This window comes from Podarcis cretensis (genome assembly GCF_951804945.1).
Source record: "Podarcis cretensis genome assembly, chromosome: 7".
In the NCBI taxonomy this organism is placed as follows: domain Eukaryota; kingdom Metazoa; phylum Chordata; class Lepidosauria; order Squamata; family Lacertidae; genus Podarcis; species Podarcis cretensis.
In genome coordinates this window covers 92,550,945-92,569,349 of record NC_137176.1, presented here as the reverse complement: position 1 = coordinate 92,569,349, position 18,405 = coordinate 92,550,945, and the positions used below count along the sequence as shown (strand labels likewise).

Genomic DNA, 18,405 nt, shown 5'->3' with positions numbered 1-18,405 from the left:
AGTGATTTTGTCCTCTAGAATCAGCTTGAGAGTACGATCGCTCTGTTGTTCTGTTTCCAAAACAGGAGAGAAGTCTTTCCCCCACGGTTTGCTTCTTTAATATATGCTTTTAAAAAAAAAACAACCTGGGGGGAAACCACACCAACCTTTTGAAAAGTTATGATTTATTTGGGGAGGTGAGGACGTGGAACTATGTTACTCATCTTTTAATTTAATTTAAATTTATTATCACAGAATTGGAAGGGACCCCAAGGCTCATCTAGTCCAGCCGCCTCTGATGCAGAATTTCTCACATTCATATTCCACCTGTCCACCTAAGGAGCTCAAAATGTTGTACATGGTTTCTCCCCTCCCCATTTCCCCCCTCACAACAACTCTGTGTGGTAGGTTGGGATGAGGGACAGCAACTGGCTGAGTGGGGCTTTGAACCCTGGTCTCCCAGTCTATAGTCCAACACTCTAACCATTACACCACAAGCCTCTTCTGTTTTGAGGGAAGCACCTGCTTATTATGTTGAAACCTGGCTGTGCAGAAATGCCTCTTGTCTGGTGCCTGGCAGCCATTGGTAGGGCAGACGGCAGGGAGCCCAACAGCAGGGGGCGCCAATCAGTTCTGCGCTTCATCCCCAAACTCCTTGCTGAGTTCCAAGGGGGAGCAAAATTGTCTAGATCAGGCTTTGGCTCCTGCACTGCAAGGGGTTGGACTAAATGACCATTGGGATCCAATTCTATGATTCATCTCAGGTGTTTAAGCAGAGGTTGGGTGGCCATCTATCAGAGAATATTTAGGGGGTTGGACTCAATGGCCCTTGGGGTCCCTTCCAGCTTTGCAGTTCTACGATTCTATGAACTGCCCAGCGCTTTCGTATGTAGGCGACTCTTTAAATTTAATTAATGCTACTACAGTTATACCTCGTGTTGCGTTTGCTTCAGGTTGAGCCTTTTCGGGTTGCGCTCCACGGTGACCCGGAAGTACCAGAAAGGGTTACTTCCGGGTTTCACCGCTCATGCATGCACAGACACTCAAAATGACGTCACGCGCATGCGCAGAAGCGGCGAATCGTGACCCGCACATGCGCAGACGCGGGTTGCGTTCTGCTCAGGTTGCGAACGGGGCTCCGGAACAGATCCCGTTCGCAACCGGAGGTACCACTGTACTAATAAAATGGGAGGGCTCAGAAAATGAACAGAAGGCAGGGACTGAGCCTCGGAAAAGCAGGGCCTTTTTTGCGTGGCCCCAAAGCGGGACACAGGCTGCGCTTGTCTCCCATTCCCTTTTTCTACCTGCCTGTTCTTTCTTAATAGGTGAGTGCTGAGGAGGCAGATTTCAGCCAGATGCGGAAGAAAGAGACCCTCAGTCGAGGTGAGCACCAGCAATATCCTGTCCAGGAACCAGATGGGATTCTCCTTGACACGTCCACCATTTATTCTTATTCTTATTTATTAAATTTGTATACTGCCCTATACCCGTAAATCTCAGGATGGTTCACAACATAACCTCAAGAAGCTGCTTTGATTAAACGATTGTGATTTCTAACATTTCCAGGCTCCAGGGCAGGTTATAACAACCAGAAATACAATTATAAAAACAGGGAACCATTGTAATAATGAAACAAAAGACCAGCTCAGAGCAAAACCATGATCACAATCGTTCACTTGTTTGTTTGTTTTAAATCATTTTTATTAAGTTTTCCATTTTAACAATCCAATCACATCACATTAAATATTCCAAATTATACATATACATATCAAATAGTCCAAATATTCTGCCATATTATAATTTTTTTGTTGTTGGGACTTCCCAAGTTCTGATGAGGCTCTGATCATCTCATATCTCTTCTGCTTTTGATAGTCATTTCCTTTAAATCTTCCTGTTATTTTCACAATCGTTCACTTGTATGTCGCCTTTCCCTAGTTAAAACCATGCCCAAGGCAGCTTACAGACACAGAAATATTTACGCAAGTACAAAACTGTAACCAAAGCAGTCCTAAGCGATGTGTCAGAGTGGGCACGGCGAAATCAAACAATCCCCGCATGTCATAAGAAGATTTAAAAATCAAGGCGCAGGGAATTGATATCAAGAGCAGCAAAATGAACATCTGCAAAGTGGAATCTTGACCCCCAACATAAAACGATACCCCACTCCAAGAGTCTGTAGAGTTTATATGAGTTTTCCCTCAGTGAGATCTCTTGGGGTTTGTATCCTGCGTTTTTGATGAAGCCGGTCTCGAGGGCTGGAAACGCCATCACTCTGCAATGCAAGCAAATCTCTGTTGCCTCCTAAATCAGTCTCCCCCAACCTGGTGCCTTCCAGATGTTTTGGACTACAACTCCTGTCAGATGCCGTCCAAAACATCTGGAGGGTAACAGGATGAGGAAGGCTGTCCTAGATTGTCAGCCACTTTCTGATGGGGCCCAAACATAGCTGTCAATGTTTCCCTTTTTTAAGGGAAATTCCCTTATTAAGAATAGGAAAGGGAAAAGTTGACAGCCATGGACCCAAATCATATGTCCAAACCTGGGACACACCTTCCCGGACACACCTTTGGTTCCCCTCGAGCCAAGAAATTGTCTGAATTGGCGCTCAAAACCTGCCCAGCTTCCCACCTTGATTTAACCCTCCTCCTAATTTCCGATATCTGAGGTTTCCTGTCTGCAAATTTCCTCCTTTTGGAGAGAAAAAAGAATGATCTAAAAACAAAAGAAGCTAGCTAGCCGACCCAGGTGGGACTTGAACCCACAATCCCCAGCTCCGGAGGCTGATGCCTTATCCATTAGGCCACTGGGCCACTCCTGCCACAGTTCCCTCTCGTTTTCAGAACAAACGTCGCATTGTGTTACGGGCTGAATCCCCCAGCATGGGAAGGGTCATTGACAGCTCAAGTAGAATTGCTCTCTGCCTGCTTCCCAGAGGCCGCCTCTGGCACATGTCGCCTCCAGCATCGCGCAGGGCCTGAAGGCTGCCAGCTGGGAAGGAAAATGCAAAGGGTTTCAGGGCTTGTGTTTCGCACACACTGCCCTTTGTGCGTCATGAAAGGAAGCCTTTATTTCCGCGTAGCTGAGCTATGGAACCCGCAGGAGGCAGGGAAAGCCACCAACTTGGACGGCTTCAGAAGGGAATTATAATAATAATAAATTAATAATAATATTTTTTTTTATTTATACCCCGCCCTTCCCGGTTAAAAAACCAGGCTCAGGGCGGCTAACAACAAATCTAAAACAATTGTAAAAGCAGCATAAAATACAGTACAGTGGTACCTCAGGTTACATACGCTTCAGGTTACAGACTCTGCTAACCCAGAAATAGTACCTCGGGTTAAGTACTTTGCTTCAAGATGAGAACAGAAATCGTGCTCTGGTGGCACGGCAGCAGCAGGAGGCACCATTAGCTAAAGTGGTGCTTCAGGTTAAGAACAGTTTCAGGTTAAGAACGGACCTCCGGAATGAATGAAGTTCTTAACCTGAGGTACCACTGTAACAATAAAATTCAAAATTCAGAAATCAGTTTAAGGGAAATACCGGTAAGCATTAGATAATCCCCCAGGGCTAGCTGGCTGAATTAGGCAAATGCGTGGAACATTATGCTTTTGATGGAGCATAGTGCTTTTGTTTGTCAGAGTAATGCTTTTAAATCCCAGCTGCTGGAAACCTCTTGCGCATGAAGGCTCTTGCGCATGAATCCTGCTTCCAGGTTCCCCAGATGGGGCATCTGTTTGGCCGCTGTCAGAACAAGCCTATTACGGAGGTCTGTTGTCACAGCAGAACCTCCACGCCCAGGGGCAGTCTATCTCTGAGTACCAGATAATGGGGAACAACCATTGGAAAATACTGTTGTGCTCAGGTCCAGCTATGAGGTCAGGTTGCTGGACTAGGTGAGCCATTGTTCTGAGCCAGCAGCAAGGCTCCTATGTTCTTGTAGAACCTCCAAGTGCAGAGACAGTCTATTTGTCTATCTATTTGGGAGGACAGGATGCTGGACTTAGATGGGGCCACTGGCCTGTTCCAAGAAGTTCTTCTACTTCCCAGTATACCTGAAGGAGCATCTCCACCCCCATCGTTCTGCCCGGACGCTGAGGTCCAGCGCTGAGGGCCTTCTGGCGGTTCCCTTACTATGAGAAGTGAGGTTACAGGGAACCAGGCAGAGGGCCTTCTTGGTGGTGGCACCTGCCCTGTGGAACGCCCTCCCACCAGATATTAAGGAAATAAACAACTACCTGACATTCAGAAGACATCTGAAGGCAGCCCTGTTCAGGGAAGTTTTTAATGTGTGACATTTTAATGTATTTTTAATCTTTGTTGGAAGCCGCCCAGAGTGGCTGGGGAGGCCCAGCCAGATACAGTGGTACCTCGGGTTACATACGCTTCAGGTTACAAGACTCCGCTAACCCAGAAATAGTGCTTCAGGTTAAGAACTTTGCTTCAGGATAAGAACAGAAATCGGGCTCCGGCGGCGCAGCAGCAGCAAGAGGCCCCATTAGCTAAAGTGGTGCTTCAGGTTAAGAACAGTTTCAGGTTAAGTACGGACCTCCGGAACGAATTAAGTACTTAACCAGAGGTAACACTGTACAAATAATAAATTATTATTTGTACTGGGCTGGGGAGGCCCAGTACAAATTATAATTATAATTATAATTATAATTATAATTATAATTATAATTATAATTATAATTATAATTATAATAATTATTATTATTTTGAGGTTCTGATGTCTCCCATTTGCTTCTTCCGCAGAGCTGAGGATGCTGCCGTACATGATCACCATTGGAGACGCCATCCACAACTTCGCCGACGGACTGGCCGTTGGCGCCGCCTTCTCCTCTTCTTGGAAGACGGGTCTGGCCACCTCGCTGGCCGTCTTGTGCCACGAACTGCCCCACGAGCTCGGTGAGGAGGGAGGAGGGGCTGGGCATTGCATGGCACTGAAGGCAGGGTTGGGATTTATTTAATTTTGTGCGCTGGAGGAAGCCGGCGGGCAGACGAAAAGGAAATCCTTCTCCACACAGCACATTGTTAAAATGTGGAACTCCCCGCCACAGGAGGCGGGGATGGCCGCCAACTTGGATGAATTCTGAATCCCAGTTGCTGGAAACCAAGAGGGCTCGCTGGTTTCACATTGGGGCATCTGCCTGGCCATTGTGAGTTCAGGGTGCTCAATCTTTCCCATCCTGGCGCCCTCCATATACCGTATTTTTCGCTCCATAAGGCGCACCGGACCATAGGGCGCACCTAGTTTTTAGGGGGGGGGGAAATCAAGAAAAAAAATCTTATTTCCCCGCCCCCAGCCCCAAAGAGCAAAGAAGCCAAGACAGTGAGCGGGATCCATCCCTCTGGCTGTCTTGGCTTCCTCTTTAGCCACGCACAACCTCTCCAGCCGGGAGAGGCTGCACGCGGCTTCAGTTTTAGCCGCGGGGCTGGGGCGCAGGAAGCCCGAGCTTCCCCCGACCCCAGCCCCCAAAACAGGTCCGGGAGCGGCGGCAAGGTTGCGAAGCCTTTGGAGTGCAGCACGAGTTCCCGCTGCACTCCGAAGGCTTCAGGCGGCTATCCCTGAAGCCTGGAGAGCGAGAGGGGTCAGTGCTTTGGAGGCTTCGTGTTGCTATCGCTGAAGCCAAGGAGCCTGCATTCGCTCCACAGGACGCACACACACAGCGGCGTAGCGTGGGTTGTCAGCACCCGGGGCAAGGCAAGTAATTTGCGCCCCTAACCCCTAACCTGCCGCCGCTGCCAGCTTCTTCTTGCTGCTGCCTGGGCTGGTCGGGTGTGGTTCTCTCCCGCGCTCAGCGCTGCGCTGGGCGGCCGCTGCACTGTCCCTCCCCCAGATAGTCCCTCCCTCGCTCTCTCTCCGCTCCGCAACGCAACGCACACCTGGCACCCTCCCCCTCCACAGTGGGCAGCGACCCGGCAGCTCGGATCGGATTCACACAGCCAGCACTGCAGTGAGAGAGAGAGAGTGAGCCAGGTAGGGGCAGAGAGCTGCGAGTGTGAGTGCCCGCCCCCCCAAATGTTGCGCCCGGTGCGGCTGGCACCCCCCTGCACCCCCCACGCTACGCCACTACACACACATTTTCCCTTCATTTTTGGAGGGGAAAACGTGTGTCCTATAGAGCGAAAAATACGGTATATTGTGTGAAGATAAGATGGCGTCCGGCACGTTTCCACTGCGACACTGGACGTCCGTGCCGATCGTTCAGCTCCCTTGGCTCTCTTACTTAGCAGAGTTCACGCAGTGGGGAAAAAACTGTTGCCTTGTGTGGGTAATAAATTCAGACTGAAAGCAGGCTTCTTTTCTAATCTCCAACAGTCTTTAATGAGTAGCAAAGGTAAAGGTAAAGGTACCCCTGCCCGTACGGGCCAGTCTTGACAGACTCTGGGGTTGTGCGCCCATCTCACTTAAGAGGCCAGGGGCCAGCGCTGTCCGGAGACACTTCCGGGTCACGTGGCCAGCGTGACATCGCTGCTCTGGCCAGAGCCAGAGCCGCACACGGAAACGCCGTTTACCTTCCCGCTGGTAAGCGGTCCCTATTTATCTAGTTGCACCCGGAGGTGCTTTCGAACTGCTAGGTTGGCAGGCGCTGGGACCGAGCAGCGGGAGCGCACCCCGCCGCAGGGATTTGAACCGCCGACCTTTCGATCGGCAAGCCCTAGGCGCTGAGGCTTTAACCCACAGCGCCACCTGCGTCCCTTTAATGAGTAGCACAACAACATAAATCAGCCCGGCGAATTGGCTGGCATCCTTCCGCTTCTCCGTCAAAAGTGAAAGAGAACACACACACAGAGAAACATTCCTGTATGTGAACATAGCCACGCCTCAGAATGTGAGACGTCACTCAGAACTGTTTAACCCTGTAAATTCTGATTCTCCTCACATATTGTGCTATGACTCCCATCAGCCTTGGTGCCTTATGGCTATGCCGGCCTGTGGATCATGGGAACCGCAGCATCTGAGGGGCACCAGGAAGGGGAAGGCTGAGCCAGGATATGCCGCATGGTGGCAAAACTACGCCGCCATTTTGCTTTTCCGTTCGACAGGGCAAGCGCTCAGAGTGGGCTGCTGCAAACTCCTGATAAATAAGTTGGAGTTCTTGTTATTAAATATACCAAGAAAAAAGCACACCAAGAACTCTGGCCAGTATAAGTTTCAGTAGTGGGAGTGGTCCCTACATGCAAATCAATAGTCAATTGTAACAAAAACTAATCCATTCAAAAGTATGTATTCTGACAAGGATTACAAACTCAAACAGGGATTACAAACTCAAACTCATAAGGATATGTATAACACAATAATTCGTTACAGAATTAGAAATAAGAGTTTATCAATATGAATATAATTTAAATTATAAATTATAAAAAATTATAAAACAGTCATAAATTATAAATTATTGTGTTATGCATATCCTTATGAGTTTGAGTTTGTAATCTCTGTTTCAGTTTATAATCTCAATTTGAGTTTGTAATCCTTGTCAGAATACATACTTTTGAATGGATTAGTTTTTGTTACAATGGATTATTGGTTTGCGAGTAGGGACCACTCCCACTACTGAAACTTATATTGGCCAGAGTTCTTGGTGTGCTTTTTTCTTGGCAAGCTCCTGATAAGGCAGTGTTGCCTAGCAGGTAGATCCTGGGCGGCTTCCGAGCAGGGATCTGAAGGCAGGTGCTTCCCCTCCACCCCCAAATGATAGGGACGGGGTGTCTCCTTCGGGCTGCGTGATACCTGGCCGAATGCCGCCGCTCCTAGTAGAATCATGGAATTATAGATGTAGAGGGGAACCCTGACACCATCTAGTCCAGCCTCCTGCAGTGCAGGAATCTCAGCTAATGAATGGCTGACCATCTTCCTCCGACCTTTGCAGGGGACTTTGCTGCACTGCTCCACGCCGGGCTGAGCGTCAAGTGGGCGTTGCTGCTCAACTTCCTCAGCGCCCTCACAGCCTTCGTGGGCCTCTACATTGCGCTTTCTGTGTCCACGGGAGAAGAGTTCGAGGCCTGGATTTTCACCGTGGCCACTGGCCTCTTCCTCTACGTGGCCCTGTGCGATATGGTAAGTAGGGAGAGTTCTACCCATGGCAGTTGTTCTCCTTTTCTTACCATTCTCCCACCTTATTATTATTATACCACAGAGCCTAGGACTTGCCAATCAGAAGGTCGGCGGTTCGAATCCCCGCAACGGGGTGAGCTCCCGTTGCTCGGTCCCAGCTCCTGCCAATCTAGCAGTTTGAAAAGTGCACGTCAAAGTGCAAGTAGATACTCTGGATGCGAACAGGATCCGTTTCGGAGCCCTGTTTGCATCCTGAAGTGAACACAACCCACGTCTGCACATGCGCGGGTCACGATTCGCCACTTCCATCATTTTGTTTTTTTGTTTTTGTTTTTTTAAAGATTTTTATTAAAATTTTAAAGGTTACATAAGTCACAACAAAAAAACACCCAATTAAACAAAAAAAAAATACATAAAAACAAGTCACATCAAAAGAAAAAGATAAAAAATGGAAAACAGACAAAAAACAAGCAAAAAAATGCATAAAATCCAGAGAAAAAGAAAAAAAAGAAAAAAAGAACAAATCAAACCTTTACATAACTTTCCTTCTTTAACTTATTTCCTTGACCTCATCACACCTCCCCTCTTTGTATTCTGATTCAGTTAGATATTCCAGCAAATCCTTCATCTTTGTTTTTATCCTAATAATTTATCTTAATATACTGTAGTTTGACATTCTCTTCTTTCACCAATTAATCATCCATTTTTACTTTATTTAATCTTATTTCTCATTAAAACTAATATATTGAACTTAATCTCTTAAGACATTTCCCCTAGGGTCATAAAAATTTCATTCCACGATTTTTCCATTTCTCATTAATTTTTTTTTTTTTAAATTCCTTATATACACTTTAAATTCCCAATTTATTTCCTCCGTCTCCCCTCCCCGGTCCCGGCCCCTGCCCTCACTTCCATCATTTTGAGTGTCTGCGCATGCACGAGCGGTGAAACCAGGAAGTAACGCGCTCTGTTACTTCCGGGTCGCCGCGGAGCACAACCCGAAAAGGCTTAACCTGAAGCGACTTCAACCCAAGGTATGACTGTAAATAGGTACCGCTCTGGCGGGAAGGTAAACGGTGTTTCCATGCGCTGCTCTGGTTTGCCAGAAGCGGCTTGGTCATGCTGGCCACATGACCCGGAAGCTGTATGCCAGCTCCCTCGGCCAAGAAAGCGAGATGAGCGCCGCAACCCCAGAGTCGGCCACGACTGGACCTAACGGTCAAGGGTCCCTTTACCTTTACTAGCTTAGGGAAAACACGTGTAAGTGGGGAAATGAGAGAAGCATGTAAAATTACAAATATGAGCCAACTCCAGTAGGCCATGGATGCTTGGGCACCCACAAGAATATAATTTTGGGGTCTGGGTGTCAGCATCGCCCTTGAGCCAGTGTCACCAACTGGACTCGTGCGCTTCAACCCCGACTGGGCCAGGCGAGCTGGGTAGCACTTCCAGAGACCACCAGGTCAAAGTGCTGTGGACTCACAGCTTAAAGTTGTGAGCACCGGATTCACTTTCACAATACAGTCGTCGCACAGCAGAGTATAGTAGAGTCTAGCAGTGTATACACGACTCGGAGAGCAGCTCTGTAGAATATCTTCTTTTATTCTATAACTACAACTATAATACAAAACTATATACAGAGCTAAATAGGTCTAAGCATAAATGAATGCTACACTGAGTGCCTGCAGCTGCTCTTAGCAGCAACCTTATCTCTACACACGATCTCTAACACTCAGTCTCTCTCTCTCTCCGACACACTGACTGACTGACTCGGTGACTTGGTGCTGGAGCTGAATAAGTAGAAAGCAGAACACTGCTCCTCCTCTCTGGAGAATCAGCAGACTCATCAGGAGATTCTTGGATATGGGAGGGGTGAAATCTCCTCACTGGGTACCCACAAAGTCAGTGTCACCAAGTCACCTTCCACAGCCAGCCAGCGAGGGACCCCTTTTCCCGGGTTGAGGGAGGCTCAGACACAGAAGCCGAGTCTCTCTGCCTCCGAGTCCAAGCCCCTCCACTGGCTGTGGAGAGGAGGAAGAAGAGGAGCCGCTGCCATCGACTGCCGCAACGCGGACGTGTGCCGTTACACACACGTGCCCGCATGTAGCGCGTGTGCTGTCACACATCCGCGTTGTGGCGGCGGGCACCCACAATCCTGAGGGCAAGTCGGCACCCCTGAAGGTGTGGGGAAGGTGGATGCTAGAACTCTATACAATGAAGCTGTATCGTCCCGAAAATGTTTTTGATTTGAGTTTCTACTGAAATGAGGCTGCATTTTAATGTTGTACTTTAATCTTGTTTTTAAGTTTTATTTTAATCAATTGTTTTTATACCTGGTGTTAGCCGCCCTGAGCCCAGTCTTGGCTGGGGAGGGCAGGGTATAAATAAATTTTATTATTATTATTATTATTATTATTATTATTAGTAGTAGTAGTAGTAGTAGATTCTGGACCAAAGAAAAAGGCATGGCTAAACTCTGTAGTTTGCTCAGACCAGATGTCTCTGAATATACCAGTAGCGGAGAGTCGGAGGTGGGGCAAGAGTGGCCCAGGCCTCGCTTCTGGGCATCCCATAGTCATCTGCAAGGAGGACAGGATGCTAGACTCAATAGGCCCTGTTGGCCTGATCCTGCCATCTGCTTCTTCTTACGCTTGATTATTTATTGGTTGCAACAACAACAACAATTTATTACTTATACCCCGTCCATCTGGCTGGGTTTCCCCAGCCACTCTGGGCAGCTTCCATCAGGGAATGCATCAAACATTAAAAGCTTCCCTAAACAGGGATGCCTTCAGATGTCTTCTAAAAGTCAGATAGTTGTTTATTTCCTTGACATCTGGTGGGAGGGTGTTCCACAGGGCGGGTGCCACCACCAAGAAGGCCCTCTGCCTGGTTTACATCTCACCTTCTCTTCCAAGGAGTGCACAGTATCATACACGGTTCTCCCTCCCATCTTAATTAATCCCCACAACAACAGCCCTGCGAGGTAGGTTAGGCTGAGAGGCAGTGGCTGGCTCAGGGAGCTTCGTGATGGCCAGGCGTGGATTCGAACCTTGGTCTCCTGGGTCCTAGTATGATGCCCTAACCGCTGCACCACACTGTCTCTGATGTACACAAACAATAGATGGCATGAATGAGTTCTGTGGGCAATTTCTGGAAGAGTGGGACAAGGAAGGGAAGGAAAGGGAAATTAGACTGAAATTGGGGGCACAAGGAGACTGGGGTTGTGGGACCCATTCTGTGGTGCTCACTAATCTCCTCTCTCTGCTCCGGTTCGCAGCTCCCGGCCCTGATGAACGTGAAAGATAAGCGTCCATGGCTCCTCTTTGCCCTGCAAAACGTGGGACTCTTGGCTGGCTGGGGCATCCTGCTGGTGCTTTCCATCTTTGAGGACAGAATCGCACTTTGAGCGCAGCCGGGCACCTCTCATTTGCCTGCGGGCTTGGCGAGGTCTGGGCTGTCCTTCGCCAGAGACTAGAGAGTGGGCGGACAAAGGCCCGGCTGTCATAATCCTCAAAATCAAAGACTGGGGACTTTCTTTGCCACCCATGCCCACAGCATGGCCTTGAACGATGCCCATGCAACGGCTCCCCTCTCCCTCTCCTCCTATTTATTGCATTTTGACATGCCACCCCAATCTCCGAACGGTGCACGTTTCAGGGGTTGCAGGCGTGCTTGACCCAGGATCTGGTCTTCCTTTGGAAATGGGGCACAGCAGAGACTGTGGCGTCTCTACGATATATGGTTTATTTACCTGTCTACACAACCTGAGTCTAGATGGTGGGCCGATAGCGGAATTCCAGCTAGGCTTGGTCCCCATCTACAATCTTTACTTGAAACACAATGCCCCCCAAAGCTGGGCAAGGGAATGGTCGTTGGGCCAGTGAAGGAGCCCCTCTGAGTCTCTGGGGCCAGTGCCCCACTGGGCTGACCGTTGGTGTGAATAATAAGGGACAAATTCAGAAGCCAAAAGCTAGTCCTAGCTGGGTAAACCAAGGGGAGGAAAGCTGCTAGTTCAGGGCTGAGAGACCAGGGGTTCGTCCCTGGCATGTCCTGTTAAAAGCATCTTTGCTGGCGAGGCCGCAAAAGGAAGCTGCTTCTCTGTTTGGGGCCATGGAAAGACTAGCATGACATATATTAAGACAGCCCTCTGGGCGGGACACAAGCTGGTTGGGCCTGATGGGAACAGCAGGAGCGGCTCCAGCTTGGCAAAATCAGGTGTAATAATTATGCAGGGATGGATTTAGGGCTATGCTTGTGGGGCACACGCACTGGGCGCTGAGCCGAGGTGCTGGGCTTTGGGAAGGTTTCATGAGTCTCTGACAGTGTCTTAGAGTCCTTCCGCCTCCTTCCAAAAGCCTAGTTTGTGCTTTCCCAGCTTTGGGAAGGAGCTGGAAGGGCTCTGGGACTCTGCCAGAGCCCTTGCACCTCCTTTCCAAAGTCTGGCGCCTCCTTACCCACCTTTGGGAAGGCAGTGAGAGGGCTGGGGTGTCAAATGTTGGCCTCACACAGGGTGTTGTCAGGGACCGTGCGGAGGGCTGCACTGAGGAGGAATGGTGGAAGTCCCCCCTCCCCCTGCTCCAGACACTGAATCTTCCCAGGAGCACGATGACAGTATAGATTTGGAACAGTGGTTTGTAGAGGGACATAGTTCAGAAGGCAGAAGGGAACAGCTAGGAGAAGAAACCCTGGGGGGGAGAGGGTTAACAGATTCACTCTCTCTGGGAAGCATTCCTCCGCTTTCCCCAAGGTCAAGAAGAGCTGATAAAGCGCAAAACAGAAAGCACACAAAGCACAGAGGGGACAGGCTCAGATTACAAGACGTAGCAGTGATGTGGATTAATAAGAACGTAAGGGGGTGGGATTCTTAACTGGGAGCACCACCATTTATAGGAGATGGGTTCTTTGTTCTCTCGCAGTGATTATTAAAGTTTCTAACTGATAAGAAGCCTCCTTTTCCTTTGTTCTGCTTATCTACTGCCACGGGGGGGGGGGGGCATTCCCTGAAGCCTGACAGGTGCCATATTACTCAAGTCCACCACTGAATTCCGCAATCGTTCATATATATATATATATATATATATATATATATATATATATACACACACACATTTTTATTAATTTTTTAATATATCATTTCCAACAGTCATTTAACATAACATATGATACAATATTTTAGACTTCCGTCAACAACCTCTGAAGATTTTCCATTCTTTATCACTTGTTCTGCATTTCTTAGTTTCTCTATTACTTTTAATTATCATTAACTAATAATTGATGCTTTTGAATTATGATGCTGGAGGAGACTCTTGAGAGTCCCATGGACTGCAAGAAGATCAAACCTCTTCATTCTGAAGGAAATCAGCCCTGAGTGCTCCCTGGAAGGACAGATCCTGAAGCTGAGGCTCCAAGACTCTTCATGAGAAGAGAAGAGCTCTCTGGAAAAGACCCTGATGTTGGAAAAGATTGAGGGCACAAGTAGAAGGAGACGACAGAGGACCAGATGGTGGGGCAGTGTTCTCGAAGCTACCAGGATGAGTTTGACCAAACTGTGGGAGGCAGTGGAAGACAGGAGGGCCTGGCGTGCTCTGGTCCAGGGGGTCACAAAGAGTCGGACACGACTAAACGACTCAACAACAACAACAACACATCTTTGTTCTGGGTCCTCCTCCTTTCCTGCGTCTGAGGGGAGCACCCTGTTGCAACAGTCAATAAAGTGGGTCCTAAATACATACCTCAAGCCAGGGCAATACCTTCTGCATTCTTCTTCTTCTCTGGCGATCCCTTGTAGCCAAGTAAGATTGTCTTCCATAAACACGGTTTTAATAATGAGTCCGTAAGTGACTGTGGAGGCCAGTTCTGGATCCACACGTCCTTCCACAGTGGGGACATTGGTTTCTGTGCAGGAGTTGATCACGGTGTGAATTTGCCAAGCGTGCCTTCCTCTTTGCACATTTCTCCCTTGCGTCCTGAGTTCGAGTGTCTTCAAAGCCCATGACACCTTTGGAAAAGGCTGTTCTCCAATTGGAGCGCCCGCAGGCCAGTGTTTCCCAATTGTTGGTGTTTATACTACATTTTAAAAGATTTGCCTTGAGACAGCCTTTAAACTCTTTTGTTGACCACCAGCATTACGCTTTCCATTTTTAAGTTCGGAATAGAGCAGTTGCTTTGGAAGATGATAATCAGGCATCTGCACAACATGACCAGTCCAACAAAGCTGATGTTGAAGAATCATTGCTTCGACACTGGTGATCTTTGCTTCTTCCAGTACACCGGTATTAGTTCGCTATTACACAACACTTACACTTCCCAAGTGATGTGTAAAAATTTTTGGAGACCCTCTTGATGGAATCTTTCGAGGAGTTGGAGATGGCGTTTGTAAGTGGTCCATGTTTCACAAGCATACAGTAAGGCTGGTAGTACAATAGCTTTGTAAACAAGCATTTTGGTTCCCCTGCGAATGTCCCAGTCCTCAAACACTCTGCACTTCAGTCGGGAGAAAGCCGCACTCGCAGAGCTCAGGTGATGTTCAATTTCGGCATCCATGTTGGCCCTTGTGAAAAGATAACTGCCCAGGTTGCTAGGTTGGCAGGTGCTGGGACAGAGCAATGGGAGCTCATCCCATCACGGGGATTCGAACCGCCAGCCTTACAACCTGCAAGCTCAATAGGCTCTGTGGTTTGGACCGCAGGGCCACCTGCGTCCGTTCTACTGTAAGTTATACAGTGCCAGGCACTCTTCTGTGGGGAGGTAGTTGCACAATTTGGGAGCCACTGCAGCAAAGGCCCTGCTAGGGTTGCCACTTGCCCTGTATGATACAGGATTGTCCCTTATATCCAGTGCTACCTTTGCAGAATAAGAGGTGCCAGAACTCACCACGAACACCTCCCTCGTTCTCTTAGAATGGCCCTGGCACCCACCTGAGAGGTGCTGGAACTGAGTTCTGGTGAGTTCTGGCTGAGGGAAAAGCCCTGCTTACACTAGTGGACAAAACTGAGGAAACCTTTTGGAAAAAATGTATTTCTGAGGTTTGATGGCTCATAACACCACTTTAAAAAAAAAAACAACCCATAAAATTATATATCAATGGAAAGATAATTTAATGAAGAATGTAGTGGTGTTATGAGCCATCAAACCTCGGAAATATACTTTTTCCAAAAGGTTTCCTCGGTTTGGGCCACTAGTGTATATCAGTGTAAAATGCCATGTCCTGTATTGATTAAATAATGTTGTAAACAAAATCTGCCCTTATTCCCTTATGGGGGACACAAGAGCCCTTATAGAGTCCTTTGCAGGTTCTCCATCGTTAGGAGAAAATAACAGAGGCCAACCAGAGAATATGGAGAAGCAAAGCAGCAGTAAGCCTGATATTTATTGATCTGTTGCAACAGGGTGCTCCCCTCACACGCAGGAAAGGAGGAGGACCCCGAACCAAGGTGTGCCCGCCCTATATAGACATTTTTAATTGCCCGCCCGGGAGTCCAAGACCACCCCCCAGAAACTTCATACATACATCAAAGAAAAGGCGGTCTACAACAGAAATCTGAGTGCGTTGTTTATCTCCTGTCTGGCAAGTTACCTGATTGCATTATCTGGGTTTTGGCCACTCTTTTGTTATTATAACTACTTAATTCCTGAATCATACATACATCACAGAAGGGGTGTAGCCCAAGACCACCCCCCAGATACATCATACCTACATCACAGAAAAGGCGGTCTACAACAGAAATTTGAATGTTGTTGTTTTTCCTGTCTGCCAGGTTATCGGATAATGCCTTATCTGATTGCCTTTCCTGGTAGTCTGGCCATTCCTTTGAGATGGTAATCACTTATTTCCTGAGACAGTGGGAAAGTTCCCTCACCCCCTCCCTCCTTGCAGAGAAAACATTTGGTCAGTTTGGGAGTCAAAATGGTTTCAGGATGGTCTTCCTGTGCTGCTCCAGACATGTGGTTTATATACTGTATTTTTTGCTCTATAAGACGCACCAGACCACAAGACGCACCTAGTTTTTGGAGGAGGAAAACAACAAGAAGAAAAATTCTGAATCTCAGAAGCCAGAACAGCAAGAGGGATCGCTGCGCAGCGAAAGCAGCAATCCCTCTTGCTGTTCTGGCTTCTGGCATAGCTGCGCAGCCTGTATTCGCTCCATAAGATGCACACACATTTCCCCTTACTTTTTAGGAGGGGAAAAGTGAGTCTTATACAGCAAAAAATACAGTATTTATGTATGTGTTCGCTTGGTACATTTATGAACATTTATTATGTATATATGAGACCTTAAATTTCTTATAATAATAATAATGTTATAATAATAATAATGTTGTAATAATAATAATAATAATAATAATGTTATAATAATAATGTTGTAATAATAATAATAATAATGTTGTAACAACAACAACAATAATACTAATAATGTTATAATGATAATCATAATCCCCCTTTATGTATTGACCCCCTTTCTTCTCTGCTTCTGCACTCTCTCTTCTCCCTCTCTCAATTCCCCCCCTTCCTTCTTTCTTTCCCATTTTCCCCTCCTCTTTCCCCACATCCCTCCCAGGACGAGACTTCTTCCATTTGCCCCCAAACCCCTCTGCCTGCCTCACAAGTTCAACCCCGCGCGGCAGCTCTACCCTTTCCCAGGTCTATCCTTACGTCCCGCTCGATGAGGCCCTTTTGCCATTGGACTTCCGGCTTGCCGCTCATTCCCCTCCCCGCCAATCAGAAGCCCAGCTCCACCCTCCGCCCTCGCGGCTGCGCCGAAGGTTCCGGCGGGAGCGGTTTCCACCCGGACCGGTTCTGCCCGCGCACCCCGCCGGCTGAGGGGGACCTGAGGGCGGGGGAGGTAAGGCCGGGGCCCCGGGGGGGCGGGCGGGGGGGAGAGGAGGGGGAGCCGGTCCGGCCCGGGAAACCGGCCCTCCGAGGAGCCCCGCCGGGGAGGGTGGCCCTTGAGGGCGGCCTTGGGCCCCTGCGGGAGCGGCTCCAGTAGACGGGGCCCCTCGCCCAACCCGCCCCCAGAGCAAGGCCTCAGGGCTCTGCCCTCCCTCCCTCCCCCCTCAATAGATGCCATATACTGTGTATATCAAATATATGCCATATATATATATGATCTCTCCCTCTTTCTCTCTCTATACACACACACACACACATATATATATATAGTGGTACCTCGGGTTACAGACGCTTCAGGTTACAGACTCCGCTAACCCAGAAATAGTACCTCGGGTTAAGAACTTTGCTTCAGGATGAGAACAGAAATCGTGCTGCGGCAGCCACGGGAAGCCCCATTAGCTAAAGTGGTACTTCAGGTTAAGAACAGTTTTAAGTTAAGAACTGACCTCCAGAACGAATTCAGTTCTTAACCCGAGGTACCACTGTACCTAACCCGATGTACCACTGTAACCCGATGTACCACTGTATATCAAATATATGTCATATATCTATATACATGCACACACACACACACACACACACACACATATATATAGTGGTACCTCGGGTTACATACGCTTCAGGTTACAGACTCCGCTAACCCAGAAATAGTACCTCGGGTTAAGGACTTTGCTTCAGGATGAGAACAGAAATCGTGCACCAGTGGCACAGCGGCAGCAGCAGGACGCCCCATTAGCTAAAGTGGTGCTTCAGGTTAAGAACAGTTTCAGGTTAAGAACGGACCTCCAGAACGAATTAAGTACCTAACCCGATGTACCACTGTATATCAAATATATGTCATATATATATATATATATATATATATATACACACACACACACACACACACACACACATATATATATAGTGGTACCTCGGGTTACAAGGGACGCAGGTGGCGCTGTGGGTTAAAGCCTCAGCGCCTAGGGCTTGCCGATCGAAAGGTCGGCGGTTCGAATCCCTGCGGCGGGGTGCGCTCCCGCTGCTCGGTCCCAGCGCCTGCCAACCTAGCAGTTCGAAAGCACCTCCGGGTGCAAGTAGATAAATAGGGACCGCTTACCAGCGGGAAGGTAAACGGCGTTTCCGTGTGCTGCGCTGGCTCGCCAGAGCAGCGATGTCACGCTGGCCACATGACCCGGAAGTGTCTCCGGACAGCGCTGGCCCCTGGCCTCTTAAGTGAGATGGGCGCACAACCCCAGAGTCTGTCAAGACTGGCCCGTACGGGCAGGGGTACCTTTACCTTACCTCGGGTTACAGACGCTTCAGGTTACAGACTCCGCTAACCCAAAATTAGTACTTCAGGTTAAGAACTTTGCTTCAGGATGAGAACAGAAATCGTGCTCCGGCGGCAGCAGGAGGCCCCATTAGCTAAAGTGGTACTTCAGGTTAAGAACAGTTTTAAGTTAAGAATGGACCTCCAGAACGAATTAAGTACTTA

At 48.3% G+C, this 18,405-nt stretch overlaps 2 protein-coding genes across 2 annotated transcripts in view; both read left to right on the top strand.

Annotated features, from left to right (window-relative positions):
* Positions 1 to 12,021, top strand: part of SLC39A4 (solute carrier family 39 member 4) — a 41,855-nt gene extending 29,834 nt beyond the window's left edge. The window contains 4 exon segments of the mRNA XM_079984252.1: positions 1,305 to 1,362; positions 4,732 to 4,884; positions 7,851 to 8,038; positions 11,316 to 12,021. Coding sequence (XP_079840378.1) covers positions 1,305 to 1,362; positions 4,732 to 4,884; positions 7,851 to 8,038; positions 11,316 to 11,444 — 528 coding nt within the window. The 3' untranslated portion in view covers positions 11,445 to 12,021.
* Positions 12,022 to 16,785: 4,764 nt separating this feature from the next.
* The window catches only part of CPSF1 (cleavage and polyadenylation specific factor 1), a 50,530-nt gene continuing 48,910 nt past the window's right edge, over positions 16,786 to 18,405 (top strand). Inside the window, exon 1 of the mRNA XM_079984150.1 lies at positions 16,786 to 16,881. The gene's annotated coding sequence lies outside the window, so the exon portion shown is untranslated. The remainder of the gene's footprint in view (positions 16,882 to 18,405) is intronic.